General features: G+C 60.0%; 1 protein-coding gene across 3 annotated transcripts; it reads right to left on the bottom strand.

Annotated features, from left to right (window-relative positions):
- Window positions 1-5,530: 5,530 nt before the first annotated feature.
- Window positions 5,531-18,263, bottom strand: RBPMS (RNA binding protein, mRNA processing factor). 3 transcript variants are annotated; one of them, XM_086747275.1, is made up of 10 exons: window positions 18,145-18,263; window positions 12,935-13,012; window positions 12,373-12,411; window positions 12,150-12,212; window positions 11,293-11,443; window positions 10,391-10,521; window positions 8,592-8,661; window positions 7,950-8,055; window positions 7,109-7,228; window positions 5,531-6,623 (listed from the first exon to the last, which is right to left on the bottom strand). In XM_086747275.1, the coding sequence occupies exons 1-7, from the start codon at window positions 18,205-18,207 to the stop codon at window positions 8,599-8,601; spliced, it is 588 nt and encodes a 195-aa protein (XP_086603401.1). In that variant the 5' UTR covers window positions 18,208-18,263; the 3' UTR covers window positions 5,531-6,623; window positions 7,109-7,228; window positions 7,950-8,055; window positions 8,592-8,598. The 3 variants fall into 3 exon arrangements, with proteins under 3 accessions (XP_086603401.1, XP_086603400.1, XP_086603402.1); XM_086747274.1 differs by having other exon boundaries at window positions 5,531-7,228; XM_086747276.1 differs by lacking the exon at window positions 10,391-10,521 and having other exon boundaries at window positions 5,531-7,228.
- Between the last annotated feature and the right edge of the window lie 872 nt (window positions 18,264-19,135).

Consider the following 19,135-nt stretch of genomic DNA (forward strand, 5'->3'; position numbering starts at 1 on the left):
TAGGTCAAAAAAATAGGAGAGCAGGAAAAGGAAGATGGACTACCAGCTCTGCGCTGGCATTGTGGAGCTCCAGCGTTCAAAGGAACAAAATGGTCCTCTCTTTTATGGTGGGTTTTCAAGAGTTCGATTCTGTATCTCTATCAAAGGTGCTTCCAGTGGTCCTTAGGGGTTTCTTCCAAGACCCCTTAAAAACCAGTGCAACTTGAAAACATCTCAGATTATATCAACAAGAATCTGTTTGCTGAAAACGTTTTAGTGCCACTCAGTCTTTTCACAGCGTAATGTCCAAATCAGGCTTCTTGCTGAAGTTTAGCGTAAGAGTTCACAGCAGTTAAAAACTGAAACCTACTTCATCTTCCTGCAGGGTGTTCTGTGTATTCTGTGACTGGCAAGATGGTTCTCTCCGTGGCTAAACCCATCATTCCCTCAGCTCGCTTTCTTTGGCAAAACCCTTCGCCCCTCAGTCTGGCAGTGTAAAGGGTTGCTGAGAGGCATCGTGCTCTCTCCTGGGGGCTGTGGGCTCCATTTTTCTCTTCCTTCCCTGGAAACATATCCCGTTCACCAGGAAGGTGAAGGGACTCAGGCTGCCCTTGACAAAGATAGAACACAGAATATTTCAGGTGGAAGGGACGAACAATGGTCATCTAGTCCATGGCAGGCACCTTTGTCTCATGCGTTTCAGGAAGGCTCTTTGTCAAACCCATCTCAGTGTGCTCTTTACGTGTCCCTGCCAGGTGAGTACTTGCTTCTTCCACTCTCCAGAGGTTCCTCAGGTGATGCGTGTCCTGTCCAGCAAGGACGTTGTTCCCTCAGCTCCAGGATTTGGTGTGCCGGGCTTGACAAGGCTGTCATGTGAGCCTTTAACCATCTGGGACAATGATGGAAGGCAAGCACTGATGAGCAGTTCTTCTGATGCAGCATCCCTTCTCTTCTTCCCCTGCCGTATCAGCCAGGAGCATCTGTGATGCTGCTGGACTTACGGACAGGGCGTTGGGGAAAAGGAAGATGCTCTTTCTCGATGGTGGGAGCTCTTTGAGATACATGTTGGCTATCTACATCATCCTTTCCCTTGCACAATTGCGGCCCGTGGCTGCGAGGACAGTATCTGCAGCGGTCGCTGGAGCTGTTCCCAAGAGAACACAGCTCGTTTGAGGTCTGCAAGCAGCCAGAGACGTGCGCTCGGTCCTTTGTTTCCTCCTCATTATGACACTAGCTCATCACGGCAGGAGGGAGGTGTGCTAATTCCCCTGTGGCGAAACTGGAGGAGGAGGGAGCCGGTGGAATAACCCGGGTTGCATCGCTGATAGCTCTTCCTCTGTAGCGGGGCGTTGCTGGGCTAGGATTTGCTTCTGAAAAGGTATCGTCGTAGGGCATCCGTTAGCAAAGTCAGGATACCTGCCCGTGGGGATCAGGGGCTGCACTGGTCCTTCAGGAGGAGCTCATTAGGGTTTCTTTGTGTCTATACCTGAACCAGACTTTTTATTTCGTCTCCTCCTCCTCACCCCCAAAATAAAAGCACTGTTGTTTATTTAAGGTCCAAGTTGCATAGCCCAGGGGTGTCTCACCTCTAAACATGGAGCTCTACTGGCTTCTCTCCTAAAAGTTGCTCTAACTGAAGAGTTATTCCACCTCCTCCTCCGTTACGATGATCGTTCTGGAAGGGGATGGAAAACAGCAGGATTTTGCATGGTCGAATGAGAAAACTGACATAAGGCGGTGTGTACCAGAGCTGATCTATAATTCATCGTGATCATTCAAGGCTTTTAGAGAGCAGAGCAGAGAGAGGCGAGGGAGCTCTGGCAAATGGTATAAAGACCCCGCACGTGGATGCAGCCAGCGAGGGCTGTCACTTCGCATGAGCACGGGCGGGCGGTGCGGGGCCACGGGGGAGAGCTGGGCTCCCGGTACCTGCCGGTGAGGAGGGGGCTGCGTTTGCAGATGACTAGAGAGACTGTGACACCGACATCTCATTATTTCCAGCTTCGTTGCTTGCTTTCCGGTCGCTGCTAATGTACCAGGCCCAAATTCCTTTGTGTGTTAACTGCCTCCAGGGCCTCTGGCAGCTACTGCATCTGGGGAAGGATGTCCAGTAGGGTTGAGTGCTTACTGGTGAGTGGTTGAGACCAGCCGGGCTAATCGCTAACAACCGTCAGGGAGAGGAGAGCTTGTACCCCAATCTGCTGCTGGAAGAGAGGGCTTGTCCGGACACAGCAGGGCTCTCAGCAGGAAGGTGGCTTCTCCATTGCGCTGGGTGTTGCATAGCTGCAGCTGCTCTTTTCCGGAAAGACGCAAACGCGGCCTGCGCCGTTCTGGCAAGGGCCAGCGGAGCGAGGGAAGCTTTGGGCTCTTTGCTCAGCACTGGGGAGGCCACACCTGCAAACCGTGTCCAGTTTGGGCCTGGCTCCCCCGTTCAAGAGGAACGGAGGGGTGCTGGGGAGGGTCTGGCTGGGGCTTCTGGGCTGGGGGCAGCTCGGTGTGGTGAAGAGGCAGCTGAGGGCATTATCACATCACAGGTACAGCGATGCGAAGGGCAGTGGGAAGGTCAAACTCTTTTTGGCAGCTGTGGCAGATGACATAATAGGGGAACGTGGGAAGTTTGGCTTGGATGTTAGGAAAAAAAAAAAGCTAGTGAGGAGGTGTCTCCATCCATCGCCCAGACGAGACCAGACTGCCCTGATCTCGTTGGCAGCAGTCCTGTTGCAAGAGGGAGGTTGGATCAGAGAACTCCAGAGAACCCACGTGCTCCTGTGGGTTCCTCGGGTGCTGCCCAGCTTGCTCTAAGAGCAGATCTCTCTGTTTCTCCCTGGCTTGCTTTCTTCTGCTTTGGTTTGCCAGTGTGCGTAGCGGCCTCTGTCTTACCCAGCAGCCCAGAAAAAAAAACCAGCGGTGACTCCGAAAACCCACCAGTGCCTCTGTGGTTGAGACCTACGTGTTGGACTCCACCGGCCTCGTGGGGTGGACGTTGTGCAGAGTGCAAGCACAGCAGGGGAGAAGGACGGCTGAGGCAGGAGGTTGGCCTTCCATTAAGTTAATTTTTTTACTATACCTGCACTTCTGGGCTGACATCCAAGGCCTGAAGTACTTGTGCCATTTCCTCCTGCCTCCGTCAGTTACGCTGTATTCTCTATTCCCTCCTGAGCTGGTTATTAATTATGGAGGCTGCAGAGACGAAGTCCAGGCTCTGCTAATGCTTGACTTACCCCGTGGTTTAGAAGCAGCGTTTCGGGGATCTGCTAATGGTGTTTCTTAGCTTTGCTTTTTAAGCTCCACCGTCGTCTTGATTTCTAGCCTGAGCGTGGCGGCGAGGCAGAAGACGGTGTTTAAATGTTTGCGGAAGCCTGGCTCAGGCACTGCCTGGCCTGGCGATGGCTGCCCTTGCTTTGGGCTGCAGGCAGAGCCTCAGGACAAACTTCCATGTTTTCAGGTGTGCTCTGCAGTTATCCCTGTCCTTCCCAGGGTACTGGGATGCCCGACGCTCCAGCTGCGCGCTTTCCAGGGCGCGGGGAGCACAGAGCAGCCCCTTGCTGACTGGCACCTCTCGATTTCCCCGAGCTTTGACAACTGGGGAGCAAAGCGAAGCGCTGCGCCCTCGCCCTGGCCCCACCTGTCCTCACAAAAGCCACCTCTCTGCTCTCAGCCGCCGGCTTCCCTCCCAGCCTGCATCTCAGCCTCTGAAGCTGCCCGGCCAAACCCCGGTGCTATCTCATCTTTCCTCTCCCAGGCTTGTTATTCCTTCCTCCCTCGAGGAGGCCCGCAGGAGCGGGTGCTGGGCTCGCTCCTCCTCCCTGCCCCGTCCGGGCTGCGGGCGCTGCTGGCCGGCCTCGGCGCCGGCTCTGTCTGCCCTTTGCTCTCCCTACCCCTGCTGGCCCATCTCCGTTCCCGCCGCACGATCCCCCGGTCCCTGCCGCTGCTGCCCAGCCGCCTGCCCCTCCGTCCGATCCTCCGGGAAATACAGCTCTCCTTCTCCCATCTTGTTCCCGTTCCTTTGCCGCTCGGTTGTGTCTGTCTGACACGAGGATTTAGTGCTGTGTTTTTCTCCGCAGACCCTGCCTGCCTGTTCCCTGCCGTCGCTTCCAGCCTGCTGCCCGTCAGCGGGCAGCCTCGGAGCAGCAAACCTCTGCGCGGGGATGCAGGGATGCAGGAAGGAGCCGCTCGCATCCCCCATTCCCTGAGCTTCACCTTGGCGTTTGGGGGATGGGGAGAGAAAGACTCGGGAAAGTGAAAACAATGAGAGCGTGAAATTTTCTCATTTTGGTTTTTCCAGCTCTGCCGGTTGGTACCCCCCTGGGACTTATCCCTCATATCGGATGCCACCGCTGGCCTGAGAGTCCCTGGTCCCGTTTTGCAATCTCCCAGTGTCCGCCAGCAGCTCAGGCCTTCCTGTAAGTGCCCCGGCAGTCACGGGGAAGGAATGTTCCCCCGGCCTCGTGGGGAAAGGTCACCGCGGGCAAAGGGGACGCTGGGGCCGGGCAAGCAGCTTGATGAGGGCAACGCTGATCAACACGGAGCTGAAAACGTTTTGGCTTCCAGGGGAAATGAAAAAAAAAAAAAAATTGGTTCAGGAGGTTAAATATTTTCAGCAAGGCCCCACAGCCTTTCGCAGGAGCAGATGCTGTGCCCAGGCAAAGTCCAGGGGGACGCGTGCGTTTCGTCCGTTTCTTAGCTGGACGTTTGCTGTTGAACCCGCCCTCGAAAACATCTGCGTGCCTCGCTAACGCGGTGCCTGGGACGGCAGTGTCAGCCGGTTACCGCCGCTCGGAAGAGCAACTGGGCTGAGCAACACGTTCGCGCAGCTCTCATCCCTTCCTACCCCCGGCCTGCCCCGAAAGCCACTCGGAAAGCAAGCTGTGAGTTGCGGTGGCCGCGGGGGGATTACCATCCAACATTAAGGTCTTAACTTCCCGGCTCATCTCTGCCAGCCAGGGGTTTCAAGTAACACCACCACGCCGTTTTCTTCCGCCCTCGACGGTTTGCAGCCTGCTTGCTGCTGGAGCTTGCTCCCGGTGCTTTGTTTTCGGAGCCTGGCCTGTTGGCTGAGGCTCCTGGGGACGCTGGTCACTTTTATGGGGGCGGCAGTGGAGCAGAGAGGAAGGAGGAGGAATTTCTAGGTTGGGCTTACGAACCCAGTTTTTCAAAATTCAAGGAAAAAAAAGGAAAAAAAAAAAAATCTGGCCCTTGGTCTCTAGGTTACGTTTGCCTCTGCTGTGGCTGAGCTCATGGAAAATCGCAGCTTAGCTCCTCTGCTCCGTGCCAAGATTAGTAGGTTTAAAAACTAACCGATAACATCTTTGTAAACTTGGAGTCATTTCTTCAGAGCCTGCTGATCCTTCCAGCCTGGATTTTATAGCTTTCCTAGAGATGCAAGCGAGCCAAGCGGGACGATGGTATCTGCCCTGAAAAATCGCTGCATCCCTCCGGAGCGTTGCCTTCCAATTCCCGAGGGAGGAAGGAGGCTGCTCTTCCCCGAAGGGTGTGTGTTGGGATCCTTCTCCCTGTCCCTACCCAGATACACAGCACACGGCAACGCTCGGCACATTAACTTACAATAATCACGGGTTTTATTTTTAAAAAATTACAATAGAAAAGTACCTTTAAACATATTTCCAAAAGCGGAGTAGACAATGTGGAAGCTTCTCTCCTCTCCACAAGACAAAGTACAGGAAATAGTTTGCTAAAAGAGTTAGTCGGTCGCTTGGAAACGCTGGTATCGTTCCTTTTAGAGCTGCTCGGAGGTTTGTCTTGGAATTGATTTCTTCTTGCGTCGCCTTTACCGAGAAGACCCCAACAGGGCAGTTTCCCATCGCACCGTCTCACCCCCCCAGCCCCGCCCCGGCTCCGGCAGGCGAAATCTCAGCCGTTTTATTTTGGCCCACCCACAGAATAAAAGGAAGGAGGAAGAAAAAGGTGGTGATGTTTAACAAGGCCACGAGCAGCCCGTGTCCCCAGTGCAGCTGGGAAACCGGCTGCGGCGAAGCCCGGGCGGCGGCTGAGCTCGGTGTGCTCTGCAGCAGGGATGGGGTGGGGGGCAAAGGCAATGAAAGGAGAAATGTTGCGCCTCCTTTTGTAAGAAACTGAAATCTGTTTGAGGTTTGTGTTTCGGTTTGCTTTGCTCTTTCATTTTCCAAATTCCTCCCGGAGCAAGGAGAAGGAGAGACCAGTATATCAAGCGGTCTCTTTGCTGGTACGCTATCTCCGTAAAGGGTACAGATAACTGCCCCAGGGGTGTTAGCAGCCTCCCTTCTTGTCTTTGCACGTGGAAACGCGGACGTGCTACGCAGCGACCCGCCGGGCCGGCATAACCTTGACGCTAAAACCCCCAGCTCAGCCCAGCGTTTTGGCCTAACGGTTGGCACGTGTCTAAGCCCCTCGGCTCGCTCAGGACTCGCGCCCAACCTCGAGTGCGCTGGCGAACCGAGGATTTGTTGTGGTTTTTCGTTTGGTTTTTTTTTTTTTCTCTCATACAGCAGTTTACGTTGCCCGTAACAACTTCAAGCAGTCATGGCAGGAGGAGGAGGAGGAGGCAAACTGTCGCCTTGCTACATGTGCGGGCTGTCTCTGCCCATCCCTGATCCGAGCCGTTGTACCATGCCGAAAGCGTCGCGCGGCAAGCTATTAACATAGCCCTAAGGTAAAAAAAAAAATCACCGTAAGAAAGTTTCTGATTGTCCTGCCTGGTCGTCGTTTGGTACAACTGGGAAGAAAACAGTAACACTGGAAGTGTCCGCAGACGTCGTGCTGACACAGCCGGAGCGCAGTTCCTACAAACCCGAGCCACGCGTCTCGACGTCTGTGCGCACGTGAACGTCATCGTGCCTTTGACATGCAGCTGACGGGGCGAGGAGGGGATAATTACTCTTAATTACAAGCATCCGAAAGTCAAGCACAGAACCTGTGGTCCGACCCAGTGTAAGATTGTCCTGTTTTAGGAGGTTTGGTACAAAAATACTTGCTCTCATTTTGCTTTTTTTTTTCTTTTTGTAGTCTGCTTTCCTATGGTTCTGTTTGAAAAGACGTTTCAAACGCTACGGCAACGCCTGTCAAACCATGCTTCAGAAGTAACACGCTCTTTCTTACAAATATACAGTGTAAAAGAGGAAAATATTATTACTAGGTATGCTTTTCGTTTTTCTTCTAGGAGAGCAGATGTGTGATAGAGGCTGTGGGAAAGTCTTGGAGGAATCCAAACTTGTGTGAGGTTTTTGGTTGGTTTTTTTTTTCCTTTTCAAGCCTGTAACAACAGAGAGAGGTGTTAAAAAAAAAAAACAAACACCAAAACAAACCGGCGGCGATCTTGGGCTGAGGCAAAGGGGCTGCGGTTAATCTTTCTTGAAGCTCCCGTGCCGCGGCGTCGGGGGAGAGGGAGGCTCATTTTGGAATCGGGGACTGTACTCCAAGGACAGTTGTTTAACCAGGAAAGGGCAAGGTGGGAAATGCAGACGGGGAGAGCCGAGGCTGTCGGCACCCTGGGATCAGTCGGCCAGGCAGAGGGGAAGGATCCCACTGGTCCCAGTTTGCTCCTCCCCGCTGGCTGTAGCCCCTGGGGTTTTAACTGAGGAGGCACCAGCTGGGAAGCTGAGAGTTAAATCTGAGTTGAATTTTATACTTAAGAGGAATTCGGTCTCTGTTGATCCAAGGCAGGAAGCGAGGACGGCAGCGAGATGAGATTACCGGGAGTAATTCAAAGCCGAGAGGCATTCCTCGCCGGGCGAAACTCTCGCCCCCGATAACAGCGATAAACATGGGAACGGCAGAGCCGTGATTCCGCGCCGTAGCACAAGCAGCAAAGCCACCCCGCAGCGATCAATCCCAGGGACGCGCCCGCCTCGCCGCCCGTTTCCTCCAGGACATCGCGTTGGCTTCCTCACCCCTCCAACCCCTCCCCAAAGCAGCAAAGCCCGAGGGGCCGCGTCCCCACGGCGCGGCCGGGCGCTGTGCTGCTGCAGCCTTACCAGCACACTGTGGTTTTGCGGAGAGCACGCCAACCCAGTAGCCGCCTTGGAAGACTCCGTTAAAACCCACAAGACTGACTGTAGGCCACCATCACACACCTGAGACCTGCGAGGGGACACAGCGGAGGGTTAGGGACGCTGGTAGCGGGGGGCTGCTGGCACGTTCCGTATTTTGGAACTGGTTCCCAAAGCCTCGCCGCTCCCTGGTTTTGCCTGCTGGGCTTAAAATAGCCGGTAAATCCTTTGCAGATCCTTTGCCCTCCCCGGGTGTGGGAGCCTCGTGGCCGCAGTGCCGGGCGGACGGGCAGAGCGGCGGCACGGGCAGCCAGTGCCAGAGCCTCGCCGCTTCCTTGGATCCGCTGAGGTTTCTCCGTAGGTGGGTGCGGATGCGGCTTCCCCGCAGGGGGGTGGCAGTTGGGGCAGTCGAGGCAGGCTGGGATCAGGGGGCAAGCGATGCTCAGCATCAGCCCAGCCTCTTTCCCCTCTTCCATCTGAATCCCCTTTGTTTATTTACCCACAAAAGGCTGAGTTGTTTGCGGAACGTATCTTGCAAGGCTTTTTCCATCCCAAGAGGTCCCAGGTGTGACCGAACCAGCCCCCCGCGCCGGCGCAGGAGGACAGGAGCGGGGAAGCGGCACTCACCCGGCACTCAGCAGAACTGACGGGACTTCCAGCCCTGAGAACCAGCCTCGGAGGGGGGGAGCCAGCGCATCTGCAAAGACAAGAGGAGCACGGGGTGAGAGGGGTGGTGGCCGCCCACCCTGGCACCAGCTGGGGCCTCTGGGCTCCCCTTTCCCGGCCTTCCCCAGGCACGGGGCGGAGGGACGCCGAAACTCAAACAGTCCAGCCATCCCAGCTCCGGTTTGGAGAGCAACACCGGCTGGAGCCGAGCGCGGTCCCCGGCGTCGCTCCTTGCCGCAGGACCACGCCGGGACGGCGGTCTCACCGAGCAGGAGGTGGCCTCGTCCCCTCTTAACACCTACGAGGTGAGGGGGGCGAAATGCCCAACCCCCCCCCGGAACAACCGCCTTCCCGATGGAGCCGCGGCTGCGCGCCAGACGCCAAAACCTGTCAGCCCGCGCCGCCTGCACGTGCGCGCTCCGCGCTCTGCCGGATAATGCCGCGTCGGCCCCGCCGCCCTGAGGTTCCCCATCCCCCTGGCTAGCAGCTCTGGTTTGGGGGGTGACACCCCTCTCCAACGCCCCTCACCACACCGGCAGCCGCCTGGGGAGACAGGGACGGGGACAGGCTGCACCGCGGGTGCGACGGGGAAGGTGCCACCACCGTCCTCCCCGCCGCGCTGGCTCTGTAACCACGGCAGGTAATGTTTATTCTAACATCAGGTTTATCCTGGGGGCCCTCGGAGCTTCCTTACGCCTCCGTTTCCTTCGCCGGTCGTTTCCCCGGCCTCCCGAGCGGCGCAGGTGCTGCCTGTTAGCGGTTATTTGACAAGGCAAGTACGTAGCTGCAATAATATTTACCGCCGCTCTTCTATAAACAGCAGGGCCCCAAAAGCCGGAGTTTAATCCAAAGGCTGCGGCTGGTTTGTGCGCCGAGCGATTTTCCTTGTCCTCCCGCTCCAACCGGTCCCCAGCTGCCTCCGGCTCCCAGCAATGGCGGCTCCGGATAACTGGTTATCCCGGCTCAATCCCGGCGGGCCGGGGCCAAAAGCCTTTTCGGATGCGGCTTATCCGGCAAATCTGTTTCCGTGAGCTCATTTCCTCTCGCTGACCGCCAAGCCGGAGCCGGCGACGAGGAGCGAAAGCCGGGACGGTGTCCGGCGTGGCTTCTGGGGGGGCCCCCACGGCGAGGGGTCTCTTCCCAGCGTCCCTGCGATGCCGCTCCGGGAAACATCCCAAAGGCTGGCACGGCAAAGAAATCCTCCGCCGCCTCCATTTCCACTTCTTTCCCCGGCTTCTCTCCCGGGGCGGGTGGTTAATTTTTAACGGCCGCGTGCTGCCGTGGTGGTGGCAGCCAGCAGAAAAGCGCTTGTGACAAGAGCGCGGCCTCGTCAATAAAAGATGGATCCCGCCTTTGCGCTTCGCTTGCCCTCTCCTCCGTGTCGGAGTCGCTTTGCTTCACGCCCCGCATCTGCCAAGCTGCGTCCCAGCGATGCTCGAGGGGCGGCTCGGGAACCCTAAATCTCGCGCCGCGCCGGCATCCGGCCGGGTCGTTCGGTGCCGGGAGCCATGGCGACGGTCCAGCTCTGGGCGAGCATCCCCCATCTCTCCCTCCGCGCCGGGCACGGGGCGAGAGCGAAGGCAGGAAGGCAGAGAGGCGTTCGGGATGCCCGCGTGCACCGCCGCCAGCGCTCAGCTCGCTTTGGGTGCCCTTCCAAAATCTCGGGGCGGGGAGCGAGTGCCTGTTAGCCGGGTTAGCGGTGCGGCGAGGGCCCAGGGGCGGGAGGGTGAGCGCAGTGGCGGCGGAGGGGTCCGAATTACCTGGGCGTGCAGCGAAGCGGGGTAGGTGAAAGCAGGAGGAGGTAGAGCAGGTGCTAACTCCGCCGGGTACAGAGGGTACGGCCCCCACACTTCAGGGCTACTGGGGTAAAGTGCAGGCACCGTGAGCTCATCTGCAAGAAAAGAAGAAGGAGAGTTAACGGCGACCGCCGGGCCGCGGCCCCTGCCACGCCACGTGCCCGTTGTCGGCACCGCCGGTCTTTCCTTCTCCCCGCAAAACAAGCGGGAGCAAGAGCGGAGCTTCCCCGGAGAAGCGCGGCGCGCCAGTAGCGCCGGCGAGAGCCGACCCGCAAAGCCAACACTGAACTCGCCCGCTGGGAAAACACCGGGCTGAGCCGATGGAGGGCAGCGCCGCGGGGCTGGGCTCCTCGTCTCCGAGAGGTTTAATAACGCCGGGGATCCGGCATCGGCGGGCGCGAAGGAGAGCGTGCGGCTCGTGCCCGTGCGCAGCAGCGTGGCGAGGAACCGATGCCCGCGCGCAAAACGCTCTTCCAGTAGCGGAAACGGGTACGGCACGCTCACGGCAAAGCCTCCACCGAAACCCCCAGCCACGACTCGGAAACGCCCCGCGCCGCGGGCGCATCCCGCTCCCGCGCGCCGTGCCGAGCCACCTCTCCCCCGGCCTTGGGGCCTCTCCCACGCTGGCAGCCGCCTTGGGGGACCCCTGGCCACCAGTCGGCACGTGCCAGCGCGCCGCCACGCTCGCCGCCGCTTCCAACTGGACCCAGCTTTCCCCACTGCCATCCCAGCTCCCTCCGGCATCCGGAGGCCCGGCATCGCCACGTCCACGTCGAATTGCCTGACGAAGGCGTTTTCCCCGAGGCAAACGAGGACGGGCGGCGCCGCGGCGGCAGTGGGAGGGCACCGCGCGGGGCGGTACTTACAGGGCTCGCGGGCGATGAACTGAGGTACGGCGGTGGGGAGAGGCGCGCTGGGGTTTGGGGTGCCCACCAGTTTGCTCTTGGCCATCTTGGTGTTCGCCTTGGCAAACTCCAGCCGCAGCGTCTGGGGGATCTCGGGGTCGAAGCGGATGCCCTGCGGGAGGGAAGGAGGCACGGCGGGTCGGGCGAGCGCCGCCGGGTGCCAGCCCCGCAGCAAAAATAACTCCCCATTTATTTTTTTTAATTTTTTTTTTTTTTTTTTTCCAATTTCCAGCCTTGAAACGTGCTCATTTGCCGGGCCCCAAGGCGGCTCGCATTCCTCCGGCATCTTGAGCATCGGCACCATATTTGGCAGTCGGCATCCCGCGCGGCCCAGCTCTTATCCAGAGGGATTAGCGGAGCCAAAAAAAAAAAAACTTCTGCATTGAAAAATGAAGAAAAGGAGGAAAAGAAAAAAAAAAAACCCAACCCAAAACCCACGGAGGAATCGGAGAACCGGCTCCACGCGGTTCTCCCCGTGACTGTTTTCAGGAGGTAGGAAGGAGCTGCTAAAGGAAAGCAAAATTTGCTTTTTCTGGGATTTTTCCTGCTGAAGGAGTGGGAGAGGCTGGGAACGGCGTCTCTCGCTGACTCGTATCCGAGGTTCTCGTTAATCCTTAGGGTCCCAGCCCTCCCGGATGGCCCCGGGAAAGGCGAGAGGGATGCAGCCCCCCGGGAGGGAGGACACAGCGGAGAAGGGCTGGAGGGATGGGGATGCGGAATTCCCAGGAATGAGGAATTTGGAGAGTATTTGGAGACAGGGAAATGATGGGGGGAAAAAAAAAATTTCCAAAAAAACCAGAGCAACCAGGCGCACTCACGTTCAGCGCGTTCTTCGCCGCCTCCGCCTCGGAGCGGCTGTCGAAGCTGACGAAGCCCACGGGCTGCGGAGGAAGGAGAGGAGGCACCGTCAATCAGGCTGGCAGGGAGCAGAATTGGGGACCCCCCCCCCGCAAACCCCGGGGACCCCACCGCCCTGGGTGCACCGGAGGAGAGCGGGAGCAGGGCGTAGGACGCTCGCCCCCGTTTCAAAGGAGCTCCTACCTGCTTGGAGGTGAGTTTGATGAGAGACCCTTCGTACCCCTGCAAAAAAAGGAACAAAAGGGGGTTTGGTGGAGATCCCCCCCGATTCCGCCGCCCCGTGGAGAAGGAAAGCTCCCTACGGCCGAGGGGGATCGGGCGGGCACGGCGGGGAGCTCGCCAAGGCGCGGGGACTCGCTGCCGTTGGGTTTCTCCTCGGGATGCCGGGTGCCGGATAACGTCATCCTTCGTGTCCGAAAAGAGCTCCGAGCCCTAGCTGCGGGTGCGGCGGGGCGCGGAGACCGGCGAGGTTTTATGGCCAGCACCCTTCTGCTGCTAAACGGGGCGCAAGTCACCGAGCAATTAAACCCCCGGCGCAATCGCGGCGCCCGGTGCCATTTTCCTATGGTTTATTTTGGGGAAAAAAAGGTGCAGAAACTGGTTTCTGTGAGGAAAATTAGACTTTTTTTTTTTTTTTTTTGTGGTGGAAACCAGCAGGGTCCCAGTTCCCACTGAGGTTGGTGGAGCCATGGGGATGGGGCACCCCGACGCTTCCAGCCCCCCTCTCCCCTCCCCAATCCGGTACCTTAAAGGGTCTGAAGAGCAGGTAAAGTTCCCGGGGCTTGATGTCCAGAGGCAACCCGCTGACAAAGAGCGTCCTCACCTAGAAAAGGAGAAAGCGGGTTCCTGGGGGACCCCTCTTTTGTCCCTAATTTGGGGATACCCCCACATCTCCCGCTGCCGCACCCGCGAGAGGGACGATGCCAGCCCGAGGCGAACCTCGTGGGCGGCCAAAAGCCTTCAGCCAGGCTTGGGGGACGTGGCGTTTTCGGGAAGGGGCGTCCCCGTCCTCACCGCACTGAGAGCTCTCCGGGCCGAAACGGCTGCCCTGCCACCATCCCAGCCCCTTCCTACCCCAATCTGGCCACCAGAATCTCTCCTGGCGTCCCCTTTCTCTGCAGACAATGCCTATTGTCTCTGTTTAATCGCGGCAGCTCATTAAGGACGGGGAGAAGCAAACCCCAACTCTTCCTCCTCGGAGGAACGGCCCCGTTTTGGAGGGGGCTGGTTTGAAGCAGCTTGGTTGATAAAAAGTCACTTTTTAAGGGGTTTTTAACTCTTTTTTTTTGGGTGGATCTAACATTTGCCGTGGTGCATTTCACGGAAACCCCGTTCCTTGCGGGGCGGGCGAACCCTGCCGGGGCGAGACCCGCGCACGGTTTTGCTTCACAAATGGGGTCCCTCGCTCCTCATCCCCCAAAATCTCATCCCAACGCTTTGATGGCCGACGGCTGGGGCCTTGGCGGGCGCCTGGGGCTGACGACGGCCCCAACCGGCCCCACCTGGACCCCCACCCACCCACGCACCCTGCCCAGGGTGCCGGGGCCGTATTTAGGCTCAGACCCCGCTGCGTCCCTGTGGATGGGCCCGACCCTGGCTGCCATCGCCCACCAGCTCCGCTCTCCGCAGCCGGGGACGGTGCCCATGTCGGCCTTGCTGCTCCGACAGCATCACACCGGCAGGAAATCTGGAGGATTTGCTGGCTGTAGGTTTTTGTTTTGGTTGGTTTTGGGTTTTTTTCACGCACCCGAATGCCGTGTGAGAGCTGGTCCAGAGGGGCAAGCCCAAGGTCAGCCACCCTAGGGTGCCAAGCTACCAGATTTGGGCTGGAGGAGGGGAAAACTTGAATTTTTTTGCGTTTTATTTTTTGGCCAGGCACCCTGCCCGCCCCGTTCCCTGGGACGGAGACACGCCGAACAGCCAGGAACAGCCAGCCCAGGCTTATTCTCCTGCTGACATTTCTTCTTTCTCTTGCAGATAAGCTATCTGCCCCATCTCCCAGCCCGGGAGCAGCACGCATTCCTGCTTTGTGTCACAAAACCTCCGGCTGCCCCCCTGTCTATTAAATAACAAAAGGTACTGGGGGCCTTCCCGATACCCATCGCTGCTGGTACCCAGCCCTGGGTGCGTGGGGGCAGCCAAAAACAAGCCGGGGTGGAAGTACAGCCATCACATGTTTGATTCCTCTTGGAAAACCAGCCCCGCTCCGGCCGGGAAAGGATGCTCAGGGCTTTGCCCAGCGGGATGCCGAGAGCTCCAGGCTGGATGGGATCAGCGCAGGGGTGGCTTCACCCCTTCCCGAAGCCAGGGCTGCAATTTGGCATGGCCCCGGTAGCCCTGGGACCATCCAAGGTGGGCTGGAAGCGGCTTGGGGGGACCCCCGCCAGCTCTCTGCCCGTTTTCCAAGATCAGAGGGTGACGGAGCATCCCAATGCCGCAGCGTCTCCCGGCGGAAACGCTGCCCAAATTTCTCCCAGCAGGGGCCAGGGAGTGATTCACCCGGGGGAGCTCCCCCACGCATCCATGAAATTCAACATAAAGAAGGCAAATTTATCCTTTCCTAGGATAAAAAAAAAAAAAAAAAGGTCTGCCAAAGCGCGGCGCTATCCAGGGAATCGGCTCGCCGGACGCATCCATGCTCCCAGCTGGGTTTGCGTCCCGAGGAGGCTGAGCATCCCCGCGCCGTCCCCTCTGCCTCCATCATCCCTCGAGCCCCCGCTCGCACGCTGCCTTCCCGCCTCTCCGCTCCCCGCCAAACCCCCGGGGTGACGGAGAACCCGCCGACAATTTGCCACAGCCCTGAAATCCAAACCCGGGGCTCTCCATGCGGCGGAGAGGTAAAAGGAACCCTGAAAAACCCGCGGAAATTCGGCCTCGCAGAGGAAGGGCTTCTCTTCGGCAACGACTTGTTTTCTTTGAAAGTTCAGACGCGGGTCGGCCAAGTTTTAAACCGTAAAATTATACGGCGGCGGGAGGGTGAAGGGCTCCAAAGGGTCCCCCGGATGGTTTCCAGCCCCGAAAGGATGTTTGGGGGCTGCGGGGGTTTTGGGGGGAGATGCTCCCCATCTGCACCCCGCGGAAAGGCACCGGCGTGCCCGGCCGAAGGGAGGTTGGGGTAGGTCCTACGTAAACGGCATCCTGCGGCTGGGCTGCGAGGACGCGGGCTGCGTCGAAACGAGATGGGACCGGCAGAGAAAGGGAGCGTCCTCGGGGATCGTTCCCGGCGGATATCCTTCTGCCGAGGGAAAGATTTCAGGCGGAATTATTACTCCTGCCCTTAAATGGAAGAGGAGCTTCGGCCCGCAGGGAGCTGCTCCAGGCTTTCCTGTGCCGGGGGCTCAGCCTCCAGCTTCTCCCAGAAACGCTCCGGGGGCAAAATCCTGCCCTTGAGGGGGGAAAATAAAGTGTTATCAGAGAAATCGCCGGCGCTGGCTGGTTTATGCTTTTCCACGGGGAAAAACGAGCCTTTCTGGGAGGCGGACGGGGCGAGACGCGTGCTCCCAAGCTTCCCGTGGGACGGAGCTGGAGCTGCGGCTCCGCAGCGAGGGTTGGCGAAGGGCGCTGGAGCAGGGCAGCGGCATTCCCGCAGCCCAAACACCCTGGTTTAGGATACCCCAGGTTGTTTTTGTTTCGATTCTGCCCCGCGGACGTTGTTCAGAGTTTCTTCCTGGTGGAGCATTTCTCCATCTCTCCTCGTTCCGATTTGGGGGCGAAACCAGAGGTTTCCTCCCCGGCACGAGGCGCCGACGCTTGCGGCGGGCAGCCGCTGGCCGCGGTCACCTCGCAGGGGACCACCGCCCCGATTTCCCCAGGAGAAGACGAGCGCCATGGGCCGCACGCGGAGCGCACCAGGTCCCCTTCCCGCGCTCCCGCCCCGAGGGATGGCGGGGGCCCCGCCGGCGCGGTCACGCTCGCCTGCCCCTGCGCAAACCACCCCCGGTAAAACGTTAACAGGCCGGGGAGAGGCGTTTCATCGCCTCCTGCAACCCCAGCGCCCCGTCCGCCACCTTCCCGCGGCAGGGAGGTGTGGGGAGGGGGCTCGCTTTAATTCCCCACCGCCGGATGAGCCGCTTGACTGCCCGCCCCGCCGGATGCCGGCGACGACGCGGGGTTGCGATGAGAGCTGTAAAAAGAGGGCGAGCGGAGCTTTCAACCCCTCCCCGCTTCCCGGCAAAGTGGGGTGCGTTCCAGCCCCGTCGGGATTAATCCTCGCGTAAATACTCGCCCCGCGAACGGAGCGGCCTCCCGGGCTGAGTTTAGGTTAGCGGGCTGCGCGTACGCACGCCATCAACCCGCAGAACTCCCCGACGTAAACAAGGCGGAGGCCGAGGGATGCTGGCTCCTGCGGGAAGACGGGGTTCAGCCTCCGGCCTCGCCGCCCGTAACCGTTTCTCCGTCCCGGCAACCAAACGTCCGGCGGTGAGGAGCAGCCCTTGGTGGGTGGGGGTTGGGGGGGGGAGGAAGATGGGAGTTTTCAGAGCTGCCGGGGCTGGAACGAGGAAGCGGCAGAGGAAAAGCCAGCGAGAAGCCAAGGGAGGGGATGGGGGATTGCGACAGAGTGGGGGAGCGGCGGGCGCGGGTGGCTGGGCGCCTTCTCCCCAAAAAACCATCCCTGGGGTCCCCTCCGCACGCCCCGGTCCCCCAGGGATGAGGGATCTGGCATGGGATGGGGACGAGGGCTGCGAGCTGGGCTTTCCAGAGCCGCTCCGCTACCAAATAAGGCCTCTGTCGAGCTTTTACATGCCGTTCTCGCCCGGCCAAAGTGACGTGACCTCCTTCCAAATTGTTCTGGCCCCCCCCCCGTCCCATGCTCTTCCACGGGGAACCCTCTTTTTTTTTTGGAGGAGGAGGAGGAGGAGGAGGGGGTGGAAAGCAAGGCCCTGGGAATGGGGAGAGGTTTGTAGGGCGCAAAAACTCCTTCCCCCTGCGCCTAAGCGAATCCTCGACGGTGCCAACTGGGAAAAAAAAACTGGCTCAAGGAAAACGCGGGGGCACCTCGCGGCCGCCCGTCCCGTCCAGGGACCCCTCGTGTCCGGCATCTCCGCAGCCGCAGGGCCGCGTCGCGAGGTCGAGGTCCCCAAGGGCGCGACGGCCGCTCCCTCCGGATCCGGCTTGGAGCGAGGCGAGGGTCACCCTTCGTGCCGGGACGTTGGGAAAGGCAACGGGCCAGCGCGGGACGTCGCGTGCCGCCGCGGCACATGGCCGCCTCCTGCGCGACGACCTGCAGGCCGAAAAACTCCCCCTTTATCCGACCGCTTTGGGAAACTTTGGGAAGTTTCAGGCCAGAACCTCCTCTAGAATAAAAAAAATAAATCAAGGTAGGTGACGGCGGATGTGCGGCGCATCCCGGCGTTACCCATCGCCGAAAAGCCGGTGGGGACGTGCCGGAGCAGCCAGACGGGCGAAAGGTGAGGAAGAGATCCTGTCCGCCTGCTCTCACCCTCCCAAAGTCCAAATTCCCATCTCAAGGTCACGGGCGAAACCAGGAACTTGTTGCGACAGACAAAAGCCGCTCTCGTCTCCCGTGGCGGGGCGCGGGGTTCGTCTCCCGTGGGGAGGTTCCGTGAGGTCTTTGGGGTGAGACCCACGGGGACACGAGGCGCGGAGCCGGCCGGGTGCGTGGTACCCGCTGTCACTGTCACGGTGGGGGTGAGGCTGTTTTGGTGTCCTCACCCCCCCCACCCCACTCACCCACCCTGCGTGTTTTGAGTGGGGCTCCCCCACGCTCGCAGAGCTTCCGTGGGGAGGCGGAGGGGTGTGCTTGCGGGGGGATCGCGGGATCGGGGGAAGCCGATGGGACCCCCCCACCACCCCCACCCCCGGCGCGGACCCACCCCTCGCGTGGGGTTGCGTGGGCTGCGTTCCGCGGGGATGGCGGGTGGGGAGGGGGATGCGGGACCCCCCCCACCACACCGTAACCCCCCCTCTCACCCTCCCCTCCCCATCCCCCGGTACCTCCTCCTCGGGCAGGCCGGGGTCGGCGGGGCCGCCATCCCGCTCGGCGGGGACGCTGCTCATGGTGCGTCCGGACCGGTCGCCTCGTCCCGCCGGCGGCAGCCGCGTCCGGGGCGGGAGGGGAGGGAGAGCGGGGAGGGGCGGGGGAGGGACGGGGGAGGGACGGGGAGGGGAGGTGGGACGCGGGGATGGGGAGGAGGTGGGGGGGGGGGACACGGGATGTGGGAGGCGGGGGGCGTGATGTAGGGCGGGGGAGGAGGGATGGAGGGGTGGGGACACGGGACATAGGGCTGGGGATGTGGGATATGGGATGGGGACACGGGACACGGGGCTGGGAACACGGGACACGGGGCTAGGGATGTGGGAATCGGGATGGGGACACTGGGCACGAGGATGGGGACAGGGGACATAGGGCTGGGGATATGGGACACGGGATTGAGGAGATGGGATATAGTCTCAGGGACGTGGGACATTGCCTGAGGGCACAGGACATAGAGTTGGGAACATGGGAACACAGGGCTGGGAATATAGGACACAGGGCTAGAAACACGGGGCATAAACTGGGAACACTGGACACAAAGCTGGGGACACGGGCCACGGGGCTGAGGATACAGCACATGGCCCCAGGGACATGGGACACGGGCTGGGGACACAGGACATAGAGCTGGGGACACTGGACACAGGGCTGGGGAGATGGGACACAGGCTGGGGGTGTGGGACACAGGGTTGGGGATACAGAACACAGAGTTGGGGACACTGGACACAGGCTGGGGACATGGGACACAGGTTGGGGACACAGGACATAGAGCTGGGGACACTGGACACAGGGCTGGGGAGATGGGACACAGTCCCAGGGACATGGCTGCAGTGGGGCTGTGGGGCAGAGGAGGGGACAGCGCTGGGGACACCGGGCACAGGAGGGGCTCATCGCCCCAACCAGCCCCACCTGGGGTCTCAGCCACCCACACCCCCTCCCTGCCTGGCCCTGCGG

Source organism: Chlamydotis macqueenii, chromosome 4, assembly GCF_036417535.1.
Source record: "Chlamydotis macqueenii isolate bChlMac1 chromosome 4, bChlMac1.mat, whole genome shotgun sequence".
Classification (NCBI taxonomy): Eukaryota; Metazoa; Chordata; class Aves; order Otidiformes; family Otididae; genus Chlamydotis; species Chlamydotis macqueenii.